The 16,462-nt window shown below is 56.7% G+C and overlaps 1 protein-coding gene across 1 annotated transcript in view; it reads left to right on the top strand.

The window, feature by feature from the left end:
* The window catches only part of Fhad1 (forkhead associated phosphopeptide binding domain 1), a 117,256-nt gene that overhangs the window by 77,257 nt on the left and 23,537 nt on the right, over nt 1–16,462 (top strand). The window contains exons 16-21 of the mRNA XM_071617369.1: nt 2,598–2,705; nt 2,867–2,974; nt 5,660–5,767; nt 8,428–8,535; nt 13,088–13,261; nt 14,844–15,069. Of these exons, the coding sequence (XP_071473470.1) occupies nt 2,598–2,705; nt 2,867–2,974; nt 5,660–5,767; nt 8,428–8,535; nt 13,088–13,261; nt 14,844–15,069 (832 nt within the window). The remainder of the gene's footprint in view (nt 1–2,597; nt 2,706–2,866; nt 2,975–5,659; nt 5,768–8,427; nt 8,536–13,087; nt 13,262–14,843; nt 15,070–16,462) is intronic.

A 16,462-nucleotide genomic window follows, 5' to 3' on the forward strand; every position in this document is an offset into this window, starting at 1 on the left:
ATTTGTTTCTATATTGTAGTTATATACAAATCACCCTCACTGCAGCAGACCCTGGTTTGTAAGTGACAGAGCAATGGTGCCAAACCAGCTTCTGACCATCCCAGTCTTCATACATGACAGAGAAAACAAGTGACCGGAATGGCTACTAAATTTTCTAGAAACCTGTCCAATTAGAAGACACCCTGTAGCAGCGCGTGTGAGATGCTAAGCCGAGGACCATCTAGGGACCTGGCTCCAATGCAGACTGGGGCTCAGTGGTTACGATATGCTTCAGATGGTGCCGAGGCGACAGGTCTGCATCTCACTGCAGCCTTGGAGGAAGGTTTTGCCAAAGTTTCCTGATAAAAACAACTTAATAAGGCGCCCTGTTAAAAATACAGTCTGTCGGTGCCCACCGCAGACCCACTGCCTGGGAATCTCTGGAGAAGGCCAGGAAACCATGTTTCCTGCTTCTACCTCATCGTGGTCTTGAACTTGGCCCTCTCTGATGCTCAGGGACCCGCCATGAGCTTCACCACCTCGTTTCCATCAGCCTGGGTCAGCGGCTCATGACTTTGGCCACCTTGTGTCATTTGGGAGATTTCAGAACACTCAGCCTTGCCCCCTCCCGACCCCCTGGGCTCCAATCTAGCTGGGGTGATGGCGTGGCGCTCGCTCTGGGGTCGGTAAACACTCTGGGCGATGCCCACACACAGCCACAGAAGAGAACCGCTGCCCGAGGGAGTGGACCGGCCTTTCCCGTGGCCCCTCCTCCCACCCCTCGAGACAGCAGCCCCCCACCCGCCAGACCCCGCTCCTCCCCTGCACTCCTCTCCCTGTGGGGACTACATGGTCACGGGTGCCCCCTTTCACCAGCTCCTGCTCAGCCACTGCCCACCTGGACACTGTCCTCCATCAGCACACCCCTGTCCAGGCCTCTGCAGGCCTCTCCTGGCCCCGCCTCGGCCATTTCCATCGCCAGTTCCCACCCAGTTACCCTGGGCCTCTCCCCTCCTCCTGCCTCTGCCCTCCTGGCCTCTTTCTCTGCCTTTTATGTAATAAAAGATACACAGAAGGCCCCCCACACACACACGTCCTCAGAGGAGGCCCCCGACACGTCCTCAGAGGTCACATTACATACCACAATCAGAGCCGTGCACTTTGAAGAGCAAGTAGGTGTGGAAGAGACAGCTCCATCCACAGACAGGAGGCTTTACCGGCCCAGACCTGACGTCTCCGGTGTCCTCCCAGACTGTCCCTCCTCACCGCTGTCGGCCAGCTTCTCAAAGAGCTGCTTCCCAAAACCCTGCTTGGGGAGTTTTGCGGGGGACACTGGTTTTCCCCTTGTTGGGATCTGGTGCCTCAGGCCCAGCATGGTCAGCCCCCAGGGCACCCCGAAGGCTTTCCCGTCACCTGCTGACCACGTGGCTCCCGACAGAGAGCACTTCTATGGCGGCTTTCAGCCCCCCTTAGGCACACGAGCCTCCGTGCACCCAGCCTGTCAGAGGCGACGGTTCCCCGCGGCTCCCTTCCTGATCCCCCTTCCTGGAGATGTCACGCTGACGTGGATCGGCCAGAGCCGGGGGACTCTGAGGGAGCTTCTTGGGCCCCAGTGCTGGCTCCTGCTGTTCAGTGGACCTTCCTTGTGCCACTGTCCCAGCTCCTGGTGAAGGCTGCTTGTGTGAGGACTTTGTTGTGGTGGAAGAAGGAATTCTGGTTCCCTCCCCCCCCCAGCATTTCTTTTTCATTGTGAATTTGAACGTCACCTCTGACCTCTGCACCCACCAGTGCTGTACACCAGGCCCGACCAACGGCTTCCATGAGAGCCAGGCGACAGGTCTTGCAGTTTAGCTGGCCATGAACTAGTCCTGACGCGACTTCTCAGCTCCGCTACTGAGCGACAGTAACTCAGGACACACACACGGGGACGTCATGTGCTAATCCTTAACTTAGAACCAGGCTTTAGAATCCAGTGGGGCCAGGGTTCCGGTTTCCAGTCCCTGCCTGAGTGAGTCACTGATAGAGCAGGCAGATTTCTTTTTCTCTTTTTCTTTCTTTCTTTCCTTCTTTCTTTCTTTTTTTTTTTTCAGTACTGGGGATGGAACTCAAGGACAGTGTACTACGGAGCCACCCCCCAGCCCTCTTCTTATTTTTTAGAGACCCAGACTCACTAAGCTGCTAAAGCTGATCTCAAACTCGCGATCCTCCTGCCTCAGCCTCCTGAGTCACTGGGATCACAGGCGTGACCACGGGGCCCACCAAGATTTCTCACTCTCTCTCAGCCTGTCTCCTCGTCTGCACATGGGGCTGCAAGGTGTTCCCTGTGCCAGCCATCCCCCCATTCTTCCCATCCTCCCGGTGCAGAAGGAACTGTGGCTGTCCCCGTGGTGGCCCTGGGAAGCTGAGGCACGGCGGATATTCCCACTTGGCCAGGCCCTCTGGCTGGTGTCCAGTTCCTGGCTCTCACGGGGCCCCGCCTACTCCAGAGCCCACACCGGGCTCCGGGGCTCTGCGGCCCTGGGTGGGGTGGGACTGGAGAGGGACGTCTGCAGAGCGTGGCAGAGTCACATTCCCGCCATGGTAACCGGGTCTGTTCAACAAGCCTCGCTGACTTGCAGGCCCTGGAGGAGAGCGCTGCTCAGGAGAAAGGCAGAGCCAGGGAGGCCCTGCAGGAGGAGCAGCGGAGGGTCCAGGAGCTGGAGGGCCGCCTCGCCCGCCAGAAGGAGGTAGGACTCAGGCCCACCCCGGGACGCCTCCTGGGGCCCTGATCTGGGCCCGCCTGCTCCAGCACCCTCCTCGGGTGCCGTGGGGAGTGAGGGGACCCGCGCAGAGCTGGCAGAGCCACCTTCCCACACTGCCACCAATCAGCGGTCACCGTTGCTTGCAGGCTCTGGACGACCGCCTGGCTCAGGAGAGACGCAGGTCCATGGAGGTCCTGGAGGAGAAGGAGAGGAGGGTCCAGGAGCTGGAGGGCTGCCTGGCCCGCCAGAAGGAGGTGGGTGCCCGGGAGGGGCCGCAGGGCAGTGAGCTCAGAGGGCGGGGAGGGGAGCAAGTCAGGACAGGGGACAGAGGACGGAGACGTGGCATCTTCTGCAAGGAGGTTGAGTCCCCAGGCACAGGAAGGGGGGACAGCAGTCATGGGGGTCCAGGCTGCAGGGACCCTGCCCCAGTCACCCGGCCTCAGCCCACACCGAGGAGTGTCTGCGCCCCGGCCCGCCATCGGGTGGGTGCTGTGCGCTGGCAGGAGGTGCTCCCTTTAGGTCGAGTTGGGCGGCACCTTTCTGGCCACCAGAATGCCGTCCTCAGCCCACCCCCGGGCCCTCCTCCACACGATAAAGGGGGCCGTTTGAAAAGGGGACCTGCTCCTGCGCCTGCCCCCCTGCGGGCCCAGGCCCCTCTCCCCACTCGTCTGGCAGGACTGGAGCCGGGGCCTCTCCACGGCCCTCTGTGCTCTCTGGAGGCTCCCAGATACGTCATGTCGGACCCAGAAAGTTTTATTCTGAATTCATAAAATGTACTTAAAAATTCAGATTTCCATCCTCTCTCGAGAGTCGGGAAATGTGGCCCCCGTTTCCACTTGGCAACAAGGACCAGTGCTGAACCAAGTGGCAGCAATCTGCCCCAGTCCTCACCTCCTCCCGCAATGACACATCCTCACTTCTGGCCCCTGACTGGCCCTACGGGCACTTGAGTTTGCCATCCATCACTTGTTTTCTTCCTAAAGTGTGGTAGCCAGAACCACTCTTCCCCAGCCAGGGAGGCCTAGGGATGTGGGGTCAGGCGCTGCCGCCGACCCTAAGTCACCAGAGGGGGCCTCAAAGTCCCTCCCTGGTTGAAGATGTTCTACTTCTTTTAATGTGCCCAACTAGCTTTGGGGACGCTCTATTGCATTTTTGATTCATGTTTAGCTTGTGGCACCCTCAGGTCCCTGAGCCCTTTTCATGCCTGCTTTTGTTAATCCCTCAATCCTAAGGCAGCTGAGAGGGGTGCAGGCTTTGCGACCAGGTGAGATGTGAGTTCGAATCCTGACTGGAGCAGATCTGTCAATACCTCCCTTTGTGGAAGGGTGGCTGTGAGGGTTGGACATGTCCCAGGGAGTGTCTGATAGAAATGTCACAGAATAAATGGAAGTTTCTATTGTCACTTCTGCCACATCTACCTCTTCCTGTCCACCTCAGAGTGACACCAGCCCGCCCACATGAGGGAGAAAGAAGAGACCCCTGAATACAGCCCTGCACCCCCAGGAGGGTGTTGGCTGTTGGTCCCCCCCAGCTGTGCTTGTGGTTCTTTGTAAACAGTGTCACTGAGGTGACCGTCGAGTTCTATCTCCAGGGAGGGTGGCAAGAGGAGGGAGGGTCTCCGTGGAGTCACTCAAGTCAAATACCACCAAGAGGTCAACAGAGGACGGCCCTGGAATTGAGGGATTTTGAGATCACGAAGAAGGAGTAAAGCCCGTAGCAGATGAGCCAGGGCTGGTGGCCCCAGGTCTGTTGGAACTTCAGCCACCCCTGGCCAAACCTCTCTGTGGCCTCTCACGAGCTCTGGCCGCAGACTGCTTTCAGCCTGGGGCGGGGCAGGGGGACTTTTCTTTTACCAGAAAAGGGCCACAGGGATAGTCCGGGTCGTGAGGTAGGGTTAAGGGTCAGCTCGCCTTCCCTGCTGTAGACTTGGGGGCACAGGGACAGGGTGTTTCTCCTCCAGGTGGGGCCCGTCCCAGCCACAGAGGAGCTGCAGAGAGCAAGGCCAGGCGCCTGGATGTGGGGTCAGGCGCTGCGGCCGACCCTAAGTCACCAGAGGGGGCCTCAAAGTCTCTTCACGGGTCACAGGAGCACCCCCTACCCTGAATCCCACCTCAGGCCCTCAAAATGAAAGTGGGGTCCCTGCACTGTCTCTTCTCATCTGCTCTGTTGGGCTGGTGTGGGGACAGAGGGCGCTGGAGCTTTTAAACCACTTTTTACTGCAAAATATGCAACGTCTCGGGGCTGAGCGCTCCCGGGGGCCAGCCTGGGGCCCTTACTGTGGATTTTAATGGCAACTGTGTTCCAAGTTCTAAACTCCTGGCGCTCGAGCTGGCGTTCAGAAGGCTGGCCCAGGAGTCGGTGGCCAGAGGCGAGGCCGGCCCGCGGGTGGCTTCCTTGGGTTCCTTTGGTTTGACTTAAGTCCTTTAGCCAATGACCACTTATCAAAGAGCTTCCCGGATGAATCCTGGACCGACCGGGTGTCCCTCCAGGAGCCCCTGCCAGGCCCGCCCCTGCCCCTGTGGAGACTGTCCGTCTGGCTCCTCCCTCCTGGGCCTTGTTCTCCTCTTGAAACCGGATTCGGCCTAAGAGATTCACCCCAAGGGTGGGGACGCCATAGGGGATGAGATTCTCAGGGAGGCTGCCGCCGATGACAGCAAGCCTGGCCCCTCTGCCTGCTGGGTCCTGCCCCAGGCTCCACGTGCAGCTTCCCCCGAGCAGGGTCCGGGCTCAGTGCCATGAGCCGTGCCAGCCCGAGCCCCCCCACCTGTCCCTCCATCTCTCTTCTATAAAATGGGGCCGCAGAGAGCTCTCCCCACCCGGGTGCCGGAGGGCGAGGTCTCCTGAGCCCGGGGGCTGCCAGGGCCCCGCGTCGTGGCCCTCAGGACTGTCCTCAGCAGCGTCCCGAGCAGGCACCCAGAGGAGCGGCCGTTGCCTTTCAGGTTTTGGAGAGCAGCCTAGCCCACGAGAAGAGGAAGGCCAAGGAGGCCCTGGAGTCGGAGCGACGGAGAGTGCAGGACCTGGAGAACCACCTGACCCAGCAGAAGGAGGTGCGAGCCAGAGCCAGGCGGCCGGGAGCTGCAGCGGCCAGGTCGGCCAACTCCTAGCGGCCCAGGGGACAGCCACAGACCTGAACCTCCCACCCTCAGTGTCCTCACCTATTAAATGGAAATGCGGCCAGCCCCGCCCACAGCAGTAGGTGTCACTGGGTTGAAGTGCTTGGACGGCACCTGCAACCCCCAGCTCGTCCTGCCCTGGGTCCCACCCAGGGCCGAGGCCGCCCTCAGCCAGCATCCTGCTCATCAGCATAGCCAGGCGAGAGACACCCCTGCCACGCGGGGGACTCTAGAGGACCCCGGGGCAGGGGGGACTCTAGAGGACCCCGGGGCAGGGGGGACTCTAGAGGACCCCGGGGCAGGGCCACAGGCGGGGGGCCAGGCAGGTCTGTGAGGAGCTCTGGCGGAGGTCGCATCCAATAAGGGCAGCCGCCTCCTGGGGCAGGTGAGGAGAGCAGCCTCACAGGGCCAAAGCCCCGGGGGAGGTGAGGAGAGTCCCAAGTGCAGGAACCGGCAGAGGACACACCCGCCCACCCGCCTGGGGACAGGCCCACCAGACGTCCAGCCTCAGCAGGAGGGGACAGGCAGGGCTGGGTAGATGTCACTAGCAACCCCAGTGGCATGTCCATGGGCAGCGGCGGGCAGAGGCAGAGCAGGCCCACCCTGCTGCCCTCAGGGAACTCAGGGAAGCAGGTGGTGGCTCGGTGGCTCAGTGTCATTCATCACCCATATTCTCTGAGCACCTGTGTGGAGGGCCCTGCTCTGGGGACCAAGGACACCACAGTGGACAAGACGAGCCATGGCCTCGCTGCCCACAGCCCCCGTCCCGGGTCAGGAAGACAGAACCCCAGGAAACGGCCAGTCCCGAGGAGTGGCTAGAGAGTGGCCGACACCCATGGAGAGCTCTGAGGAGGTGACCCTGAGTGACACCTGGAGGGGGGATGGGACCTGAGCCAGCCAGGGCACAGTGGGGCCTGGAGCTTCAGGAAAGAGCCAGAGAAGGAGACAGGAGCTCGCTGGGGGAGCAGAGGAGGGGGCCGGGGCTCAGTGGGCCCAAAGAGCCGGTTCTGGGCGCCAATCCCGCCTCTGTACTAGCACGCTGTGCGACCCTGCAAGCCCCTGCCCTCTCTGTGCCCTCGTCCATGATGGGGACAGAACCACCCCAGAGGCCTGGGGAGAGGAGTCTGTGCTTACGGGACACCCACCCAGGGAGGGCAGGGTCCAGGGTGCAGCAGGGCAGCCTTGCCACACCCGAGAGGGCAGGAAGGGCAGAGTCCAGCCAGAGTGAGGGAGACGGACTCAGAGTCTCGGCGAGGTGTGGAGCACCCCTGCCATGTGGGGCCCCGCCAGGCGAGTGCCCAGCGTGCGTGTCCTGCCTTCCGATGGGCCGCGGTGGAAATCGCAGGACCGAGAGGCTGGGTGCACAGTGGTTAGGGCAGGGCCCTGGTGGCCAGCTTCATACCACTTCCTGGGGGGGTGACGGGGACGTCACCCGTCCTCCCCCTACCTCAGGCACAGCCTCCATTGCCTCACCTGTCAAGGGCGCCCCTGGACCGGGCTGGCAGGGTGCATGCCCTCGAGCATTCCCCACACAGACCAGGACGCGGGGCAGTGGGACAAAGTGAGGCCAGAGCCCGGGGAGGGTGGGGGAGGATGTGTGCAGGTGGGGCCTCGGAAGGCTCATCAAAACCTAGGAACACTGGGAACACTGTCTCTTCTTCAGGGCCACGTGCCTCCCAGTGTCCCCACCTCTGCCCCCTGGTTAAAACCTCCCCACCTGCCTGACATTCCCTGTAACAATTTCCCTTCGTTCTCCTTTGTGACAAGAGCGCACATCCACTAAAGAAAGTTAGTCAGCAGAGCAGTGGGAAGAGGGAATATAAGTGCCACGGTCCTGGTCCCCCGCCACCAAATGCCCCATTTACACCTCGGTGACCCTGCTCCAGCCTCTGTCTGCACAGCACCCAGACATTTAAAATACCCATCTTGTGGCCTTTCTGTTGGTGCCGGGGCAGAGCTGCAAGAGTGTCAATGGCAGCAAACAGAGTGTCTCACCCCCGGGCTGGCTGGTCCTTTCCGGGTTGTGCAGGGGAGTCCCGGCCTCCACCCCGTGCCCAGGTCTGTGGAGTAAGTGTCCTCAGCTCCACGCTGTCCTGGGCATGAATGCCTGAAACCCACACCTTTGTATATGGGGTGATTCTGCCTGTGTCCTTTGAAGCCAGGGACAGGAAGGGTGGGGACAGGAAGTGTGCCCCTGTGCTGTCTCTCTTCCCACACCTCCTAAGAGCCAGGTACTTCCCAGCCAGGCCTTTAGTGGTGCCAACACATGCCAGTTCATTCTGTGGCTTGGCGCCAAATGATATGACCATGACCCTGGCACTAACCAGGATGTCATTTCCTGAAACCAGCCCCCAAATCCTGACGACCAAGTCACTCCCTCCTTCATGCGCAAGGCTGAGATTTGGCTCCTGGTTCTCGCCCTGCCTGGCGGCTGCTCCAGGAGTCCCGCCCCTCTGCCAGGCGGGCCCTGGCTGCCTGCACTCTAGCCCAAACCCCATCCCACTGTCTTCCGCAGAGACTGGCCCTGGCTTCCCTCTGCACTGACGGTCCCCCCTTCCCTGCTCACCCCTTGTCCCCTTACCCTTGACTCCCAGATCTCAGACAACAGCATCGCCTACGAGATTCAGAAGGCGAAGGAGGCCTTGGAGAAGGAGAAGAGGAAGGTACAGGACTTGGAGAACCGCCTGACCAAGCAGAAAGAGGTATGAGTCTCGGCGACCAACGGCGGAAAGGAGCCCAGTGTGGCCCTGTGTCCAGGGGCTAGTTCAGATCCAAACTCTGCCTCCCTCTGGCTGTGGGTCATTAGGCAAGTTGCTCGCCATCTCTGTGGGACCCATCCTGGGTCCCAATAGTGCAGAGCACATACACGTGCACACACACACATGCCACAAGCAGTATCCAGAGCCAAAGCAGGTGGCCCCCAGTCACCTGGTCATCGGGTGAGATTTGCCTAGAGGCAAATGAATCCGAAAGGACTTGGAGCCAGTGGGGACCAAAGAGGGTCCCTAGCTCACAGCCATCTTGGGTCATTTACTAGCATGCATTAGACTCTCTGGGGAACTTATTCCAAGTCCCTCTTCAGGCCTCACCCCCAGAGTTCTGACCCGCAGGGCGTAGGGCCAACTCGGGAATCTGGAAGCTCTGCCCAGTGGAGCAGGGCCCCTTGAACACCGCCCAGGAAGAAGGTTGACGCACACATGCCACCACACAGCCCCTGGGCACCTGGCACATGTACAGAGAAGGCGGAGGTGTGCAAGACCCAGGGCTGCCCACTGTGTGCGGGGAGGGTGCCCAGGCCACATGGGAGCCCCAGGGGAGCAGTCTGTTTGTCCCCAGGCTGGGTCCCCAAATGATGTGCCACAGAGTTAAAAAAAAAAAAAAAAGGTGTGTATCATGAAATCAATGAATGAGTCATGACTTTATTCTAGAAGTTACTGGGTAAGGCAAAGCCTGTGCTGCCTACTAGGCCAGAACCGTCGTCCAAGCCACAGAAACGGGACTGTTCTTGGTACTGGCCCCAGAGAACCTCTCCTAAGGCTCATTGTATGGAACACACTGTAGAGCAACAAGGACCGTCCTCAAGGACACCCCAGAGGGGACAGGGACATCCAAGGGTAGGTCTGTGACAGTCAGCAGCTGGCTTCACACCAGACCAGGAGGAGCAGAACTCCACCCAAGGACCCACCATGTGCCTGCAAAGACCAAGGGAACAGCAGGACTTGGGTCTGAGCAATGGTTGTGGTTTTTTTTTTCAATTTGAACCCAAAAATGAAGCAACAAAAGCGAATGAAGCTCCAAATCATCAAAATCAAAAGCTTCTGTACGGCAAGGAAGCAACAGGATAAACAGACAACTTGCAGACCGGGAGACACATACTTGTAGATGTACATCTGATAAGTGGCAATGTCCAAAATTTACAAGGAACCCAAACAGCCCTGTGGAAAGAAATAACCCAATGAGATATTTCATAAAAGACAAACAGTGGCCAACTGACACTGGGAAAAATGCTCCACATCACCAACCACCAGGGAGCACAAATGGAGCCCCCGTGGGATACCACCCCACACCCACCAGAAGGGCCGTCATAGAAAAAGATACCCCGTGTCAAGCAGGATGTGGAGAGAAGGGACCTTGTGTACCATCAAATTGGCACGGCCACTGTGGAGAGCCACATAGAGGTCCCTCAAAAAACTAAAGATCATGCTAAGCAAAATAAGCCAGGCACAGCAAAACAAATGCTGTGTGCGCTCACATACATGCAGAACCTACTCATCGAACTCACACAGACCGCAGCAAGCTGGGGAGGAGCCTGGGGCAGGGAAGGGGTAGATGTACGCCAGTATCACACGCCTCGGGCAGGAGTAAGCTGGGATTTTTTTCTTTTAAGATCCATCGCACCATGTGATGACCATGGTAAATAATAGTGTGTTGTAAACACTGCTGAGAGAACATTTCAAATGTTTTCACACACAAAAAAAATAAGTATTGGAAGTGATAGATATGTTAATTAGCTTGACTTCATTATTCTGAAATGACATTCTGCATTATATTAGTCATAGAATTATTTTGTACCCCATAAATACAGGTGATTATGATTTGTCAATTTATAATAATTTTTTTAAATTTTTTAAATTAAAAGACTATTTAAAACAAAAAATAGAATTTGACTTTTCTGAAATTCAGAGTAAATCTTTTTTGGGGAGTGGGTTACTGGGGATTGAACTCAGGGACACTCAACCACTGAGTCACATCCCCAGCCCTAGTTTGTATTTTATTTAGAGGCAGGGTCTCACTGACTTGCTTAGCGCCTTGCTGTTGCTGAGGCTGGCTTTGAACTAGTAATCCTCCTGCCTCAGCCTCCTGAGCCACTGGGATTACAGGCATGTACCTCCATGCCAGCTCAGAGTAAATCTCTGAAGAAATGAACAGAGAATTTTTTTAAATAGGTCACTTGAGTATCCTCTGTAACTAAACGTATTTGAAAAGCAGCTTTTACCCCCAACCAAGGTGAATGCATGCCAACATTTGATATTCAAAATATTTCAATAGGTAGTTAATGAAAATAATTCCATTTCAAAACAAAATGTTCTTTTGTTCTATTTCCAAATTTGTGGATGTGTCTGTTTGAAGTGTGCTTTGATATTTTAAGGTGAATCCTCGCAAGCTCGTTGTCATTTGCAATAACTGGTTTCTTTTAATTAGAATATTTTACTCTTTATATGCAAAAAATAATTTAGGAAATAAGAAAAAATTATAAGATGAAGATTGGTGTACGACTCCAAATGTCACCACTAAGTCCTGATTCTGAATCTGCGTTTAGGGCCCATCTTCAAAAATCTCCTGGCTGAATTTGTAATAAGTACCTCTAACCAATTTGATATTGCAAATTGCAGATGCTCACATAACAAAAGGGCCCTCCAGGCACACAGGGGGCTTACTGGCGTACACAGAAGAGCAATAAAAAGCTAGATTTCACCTGCAAAGGTAAAATAGACAAAAGAGAGCAGAAAAGCAAACCAGTTTCACACCAGAGGGGCGGTGACGGCCGTGCCAGGCCTCTCCAACCTTGGGCAGAGACGCAGGCAGCTTCGTGGCCCACCAGAGAACAGCTGCGCTGCAGGGAGAGCCTAGGGGCGGTGTGAAGAGCCTCCCCAAGAATCAGACGGAGCTCCACGGGGGCTTGGGGAGCAAGAAGCAAGCCCCAGGGGAGGCTCCGGAAGAGCCTGATGAAGGGGGTGTTTGCATTTCATTTTTTCTTTTTTTTTTTTCTTTTTTAAGTACAGTTTCCCCTCCTGATTGTCAAAGGAGCCCCTGGCTTCCTGGAACATGTGAAAAATACAAAATCTCACTCAGGAGAAGAAAAAGCTAACCATGCTGTCACCAGCGGGGTTTTGATGTGATTCCGCCTGGATGTTGAGCATGATTAGGGATGCAGATAAATATGGATTTATTATGAAGTCACTGGTTTATGCACTGATTTAGAAGCTGTTTTTTCTTTCAATTTTTTTTTTTAGTTGTAGTGGACACAATACCTTTATTTTATTTATTTATTTTTATGTGGTGCTGAGGATGGAACCCGGGGCCTTGCCTGTGCCAGGGGAGCGCTCTGCCCCTGAGCCCCAGCCCCAGCCGGGAGCTGTTTCTTTATAAGTAACTAGTTGTCCAAGGGCCTCCGTATTGCCCAACAATCTTCTACCACCAGCCAGTGAGGGATGGCCTGGGTGTGCACCGAGTCTGATGGACCCCAATTTATCTGCCCCTCCTCATAGCCAGGCCCTGTGGTTTTTTCCTCCATTTTCAAGGGTATAAAAGACACTGGACTAAACACCCCATGTACCAGGCTGGACATCCTTGGGATCGAGTCCCAAAAACTGAACTGCTGCCGGGCACAGTGTGGCGTACACCTATGATCCCAGCAACTTGAGAGTCTGAGACAGGAGGATCTCAAGTTCAAGTACAGCCTCAGCCACTTAGCAAGACCCTGTCTCAAGCTAAAAAATAAAAAGGACTGGGGATGTGGCTCAGTGGTAAAGCACTCCTGGGTTCAAGCCCTGGTACCAAAAAATAGATAAATAAATAGAACTACTGGGTCCTAGAATATTAACATTTGCAGATCACAGTGTGTTCCCAAGGAATGTTCCAGAAGGACCATACCCATTCACATTGCCACTGATGATGGAGAGTGCCCACTAGAATGTCTCAAGATTATCTGGACCGTCATGTTTGGAAGACTTCACACCCTGCCGGGTTCTACCTTGTCGGACCAGCCACAGGGACTTTGCCCATCCAAGGCAGGAAGAAGGAATTCCAGCAGACGGAATGGATGCAGCAATGGGGGTCCTAGGTGGCCAGGGCCTGGGGGGCAGCGGGGGGGTGGCCATCCCAGTGCCAAAGCCCTGTGGGAAAGCAGAGTGTCCCAAAGGCAGGCCACGCTGTGGAGGGTGAAGGAATTCGACACATTTATCCTGGAGAACAGACTTAGAGACTTGGCAGCCCTCCTCGGCTATTTAAAGACTGTCTCATAAAAGAGAAATAAAACGTACTCCAGGTGTCGGAAGTAAGCCGAGAGACCAGAAGTCCCAAGGAGACAGCCGTCAGCTGAGCTCGAGGAAGAGCCGTGCAGTGGGTGGACCTTGGGCCTCCCAAGAGCAGCCGAGTGGAGTTCCCGTCCTCCCTGAAGACGGCGGGGCCAGGAGGCTAGAGTTGACCCTTAGTGCTGACTGTCTGCTAATTTGATGTTTGCTGTTTGTCTAGGAAATAGAATTAAAAGGGCAAAAAGAGACCTCTTTAAATAATAAATTAAGTGATGCACTGGCCATGGTAGAAGAGATTCAGCAAATCAAGACAGCTGAAAGCCTCAGAGCAGAGAGCCTCTCCCTGAAGCTAAATGAATCCTTAGCCGAACTGGAAACTGCCAAGACAAAGCTGGTAAGTTGGTGCCCTGCAGGGGCAGGGACGGGAGAAGGTGCCCCAGGGGAAGAGGACAGTGTCCCTCCCAGCCTCAGCTGGGTACCTCTTTCCTGCTGGGAGCCACTCTGGGCGCTGCAGGAGGCTCAGTGGCATCCCTGTCTCTACCTGCTGCATGCCACTTCCCTTCTCCCAGGGGTGACGACCAAAAAGTGTCTCCAGATGTTGCCAGTGTCCCTTAGAGGCAGAACTGCCCATTGAGAAACGCTGGCGTGGCGTGAAAGGTCACCTGAGGCTGAGGCCTCCTGCAAGTCCTCTGAGATGGAGGGCAGGGGCTGCACAGCCCACGGGGAAGGAGCAGGAGCCCCGGGACCTAGTGTGATCCGTGACTGCTCCGCAGACCCTCAGACAAGGCTTTCAGCTGCGGTGGGTGCTCGAGGCCCTGGCAGACGGGGTCCCGCACTGCTCTCCTCTGTCATTGGCACATCCAGCCAGCAGCTCCATGGGCAAGGGCCTGATGGGATGAATCTACCAGAAATACAAGTAGATCAGGGAGCGAGCGGAGAGGCCGGCTCAGGCGGGCACGTGGTGGACGCCGCTGTCGGTCAGATTCACAAGGACCTGGATGCTCAGGGCTGGGGAGAGCGAGGGAAGGGAGGGGCCTGGCGGCAGGCGTTGCCATGACAGCGCTTGATAAAGGCTCCAGCTTCAAGCCAGGGCAGCTGGGGCCACGATGGCAGGCGAAGGGCACCTTGGTGGGAACGGGGAGGGCCTGGGTGGGGTTCTCCCAGGGAGCGAGGTGGAGAGGAGCGGCAGGTAGCGGAGCTCTAGCGCTGCCCCAGCTGGCGCAGTTCAGCAGATTTGGGAGGGGAAGAAGGGGAATTGAATCTGGAGGAGTCTCACTGTTGGAAAGTGGGCACAAATGGGCTGTCCCAACAAAGAAGTCACACCTCAGGAGACCAGAGGCCAGGCCTGGGTAATAGGTAGGGAGCAGGGGCCAGAGAAGCAGGGTCAGTCGGCGAAGCAGGAGGGAGGGAGGAAGGGGCAGAAACACCAAGAAGGGCCTCAGGAAGGGGGCGTCTGATTCGCCATTCAGGGGCCTTGGTGACTTCTGTTTTTAAGAAGTCCCAATCCATTTGCTTTTTTCCTTATAAAATTTTTCATTCATTCATATTGATCAAGAATCTGGGTCTAGATGGGTGGGCCCAGCAGTCAATGAGAAAAGGCGTTTCTTCTGCTGCGGAGTTGAGTTCTAGCAGGCAAAGAAACAACGGAACAAGCTCACTTCAGGTGGTGATAAAGGTCTTGGGGAACACTAAAACCGAAAATTAAACAAATCAAATAGAAAGTGTCTCAGGCCCCTCTTATAGATGGGTGATCGGGGAAGGCTCTTTAAGGGGATGTTGGAGCTGAGACCTGAAAGACCAGAAGGGGTGGGTGAGCCATGGGAGGAGCCAGGGAAGGAGCATGCCAGGTAGAGGGAACAGCACAAGCCAAGGTCCTGTGGCCAGACCAGTTCAGCCCTGTGTTGTGCAAATGAGAACAAGTGTGTCGTCATCACATCCAGCTCCCACATCACATAACCATTGCCCTGTTTCCCCAGATCATGATGGAGGAGCAGATAATACTACAGCAACTGACAGTAAAGAGCCTCCAAGACCAGAGGGAAACCCAGAAACACGGATTCGAAGAAGAAATCCAAGAATACAAGGAGCAGATCAAACAGCACTCCCAGACGATTGTGAGCCTAGAGGAGAGACTCCAACGAGTGACCCAACACCATAAGAAAATAGAAGAAGAGATTGCAACCCTGAAGGTCAATAACCCAGGTAGGCCCAGAGAGAGACCCGGGGAGCCCCGCACCAGGGCAGCTCGGGGTGCCGCAGCCCCGCATCAGGCCGACCTGAGACAGGCTGCACCCACTGAAAAGCTGTCTCGGTGGCCCAAGGCCCCTGTGCTTCTTGCTGCACGAGGACGTCAGAAGCCCTTGAGGCCTGGGTGAGCCGAGGCGCTGGCGATGAGTCGGGACATCTTTTGTGCCAACCCAGTGAGGCGGCGACACACATGCCGCGGGAGCCGTCAGGCGTGACAAGAGCAGTGGACACAGCCGTTCTTGTCCACATGGAAACGTCCACACAGGGGCCTCTGCAGGGCTGCTCTTGCCTTCGGCCATTTGCCACTTGACTGGAGCCCTTGCAGACGCGGCCGGGTCAGCTCTGTACAAGAGAAGCTAAAAACGGAAATGGGGGCTGGGGCCCACGTTCCCCCAGTGACGGAGCTCACCATCCTGATAGATGCTGAGCTCTTAGAGAAGAGGTCTGGGGCCTGGGTTTCTTTGGCCTCGGCCCTACTGACCTTCTGGGCTGGACAGGGCCACCTGCCCTAGTCCTGCTAAGGGTTCCCCAGCCTCCCCAGCCTCCCCGGCCTCCCTGGCTAGATGCCAGGATTCCTCATGTCTCACAGCCATAAAGGCCTCCAGACCTTGCTGAATGTCCCCGGAGGAAACTTCCCTCTGGTTGGGACGTAGTCCTGCTTCAGTGGCCAGCTGTGGGCACAGGCCCCTGCCGTCGTCCAGCTCTTAGTTGAGCATCTGTTATGTTCCAGGCTCAGCGAGGCTCTGGGGATTCTGCAGGTATGGACTCTGCAGGTCCCCAGGTGGTGGCCCTGGCAGGTGAACAGTGTCCTCTGAGGATGCTCACGCTGGAACCGAGGGCGATGACATCTTGTCGCCTCCACACTTAGATCAGTGCCTGCCTTAAAGCAGACACCGCATGGGTGTTTGTGGGATGAGAGGGGGACAAGGAGGTGGGGGTGGGGGGCTGAGGAGCCAGAGGAGGTGGGAAGAAGACAGGCTGGGGGACGGTGCCCCGGCTGTGCCTCCCGCAGCAGTTCTGTCACTCCAACATGCGCTCCCCGGTCTGTCAGTGGACTTGGGGACGCCTGCCTGCTAGCGAAGGCGGAAGACCCCAGGGCCCCTGGGTTACTTAGGAAGAGAAGGGGCCAGTTGGGCTTCTGGCCTGATCCAAGGTGGGGGGGCACATCTGTTGATGCCCTCTTGCTGGCAGTCCTGGGGCCACACAGGTGGCAAAGGACGAGAGGCAAGAGGGGTGCCTGTGTTTCTGGTCTCTCTTCTCCTAAAGCCAACCACTACCAGTCTTGGGGGGCCACACCCTGATGGCTTTGTCTGATCCTCAAAGGCCCCACCTCTAAACAGCAAGCTCC

The sequence above is a fragment of the Marmota flaviventris genome, chromosome 10 (assembly GCF_047511675.1).
Source record: "Marmota flaviventris isolate mMarFla1 chromosome 10, mMarFla1.hap1, whole genome shotgun sequence".
Taxonomy (NCBI): Eukaryota; Metazoa; Chordata; class Mammalia; order Rodentia; family Sciuridae; genus Marmota; species Marmota flaviventris.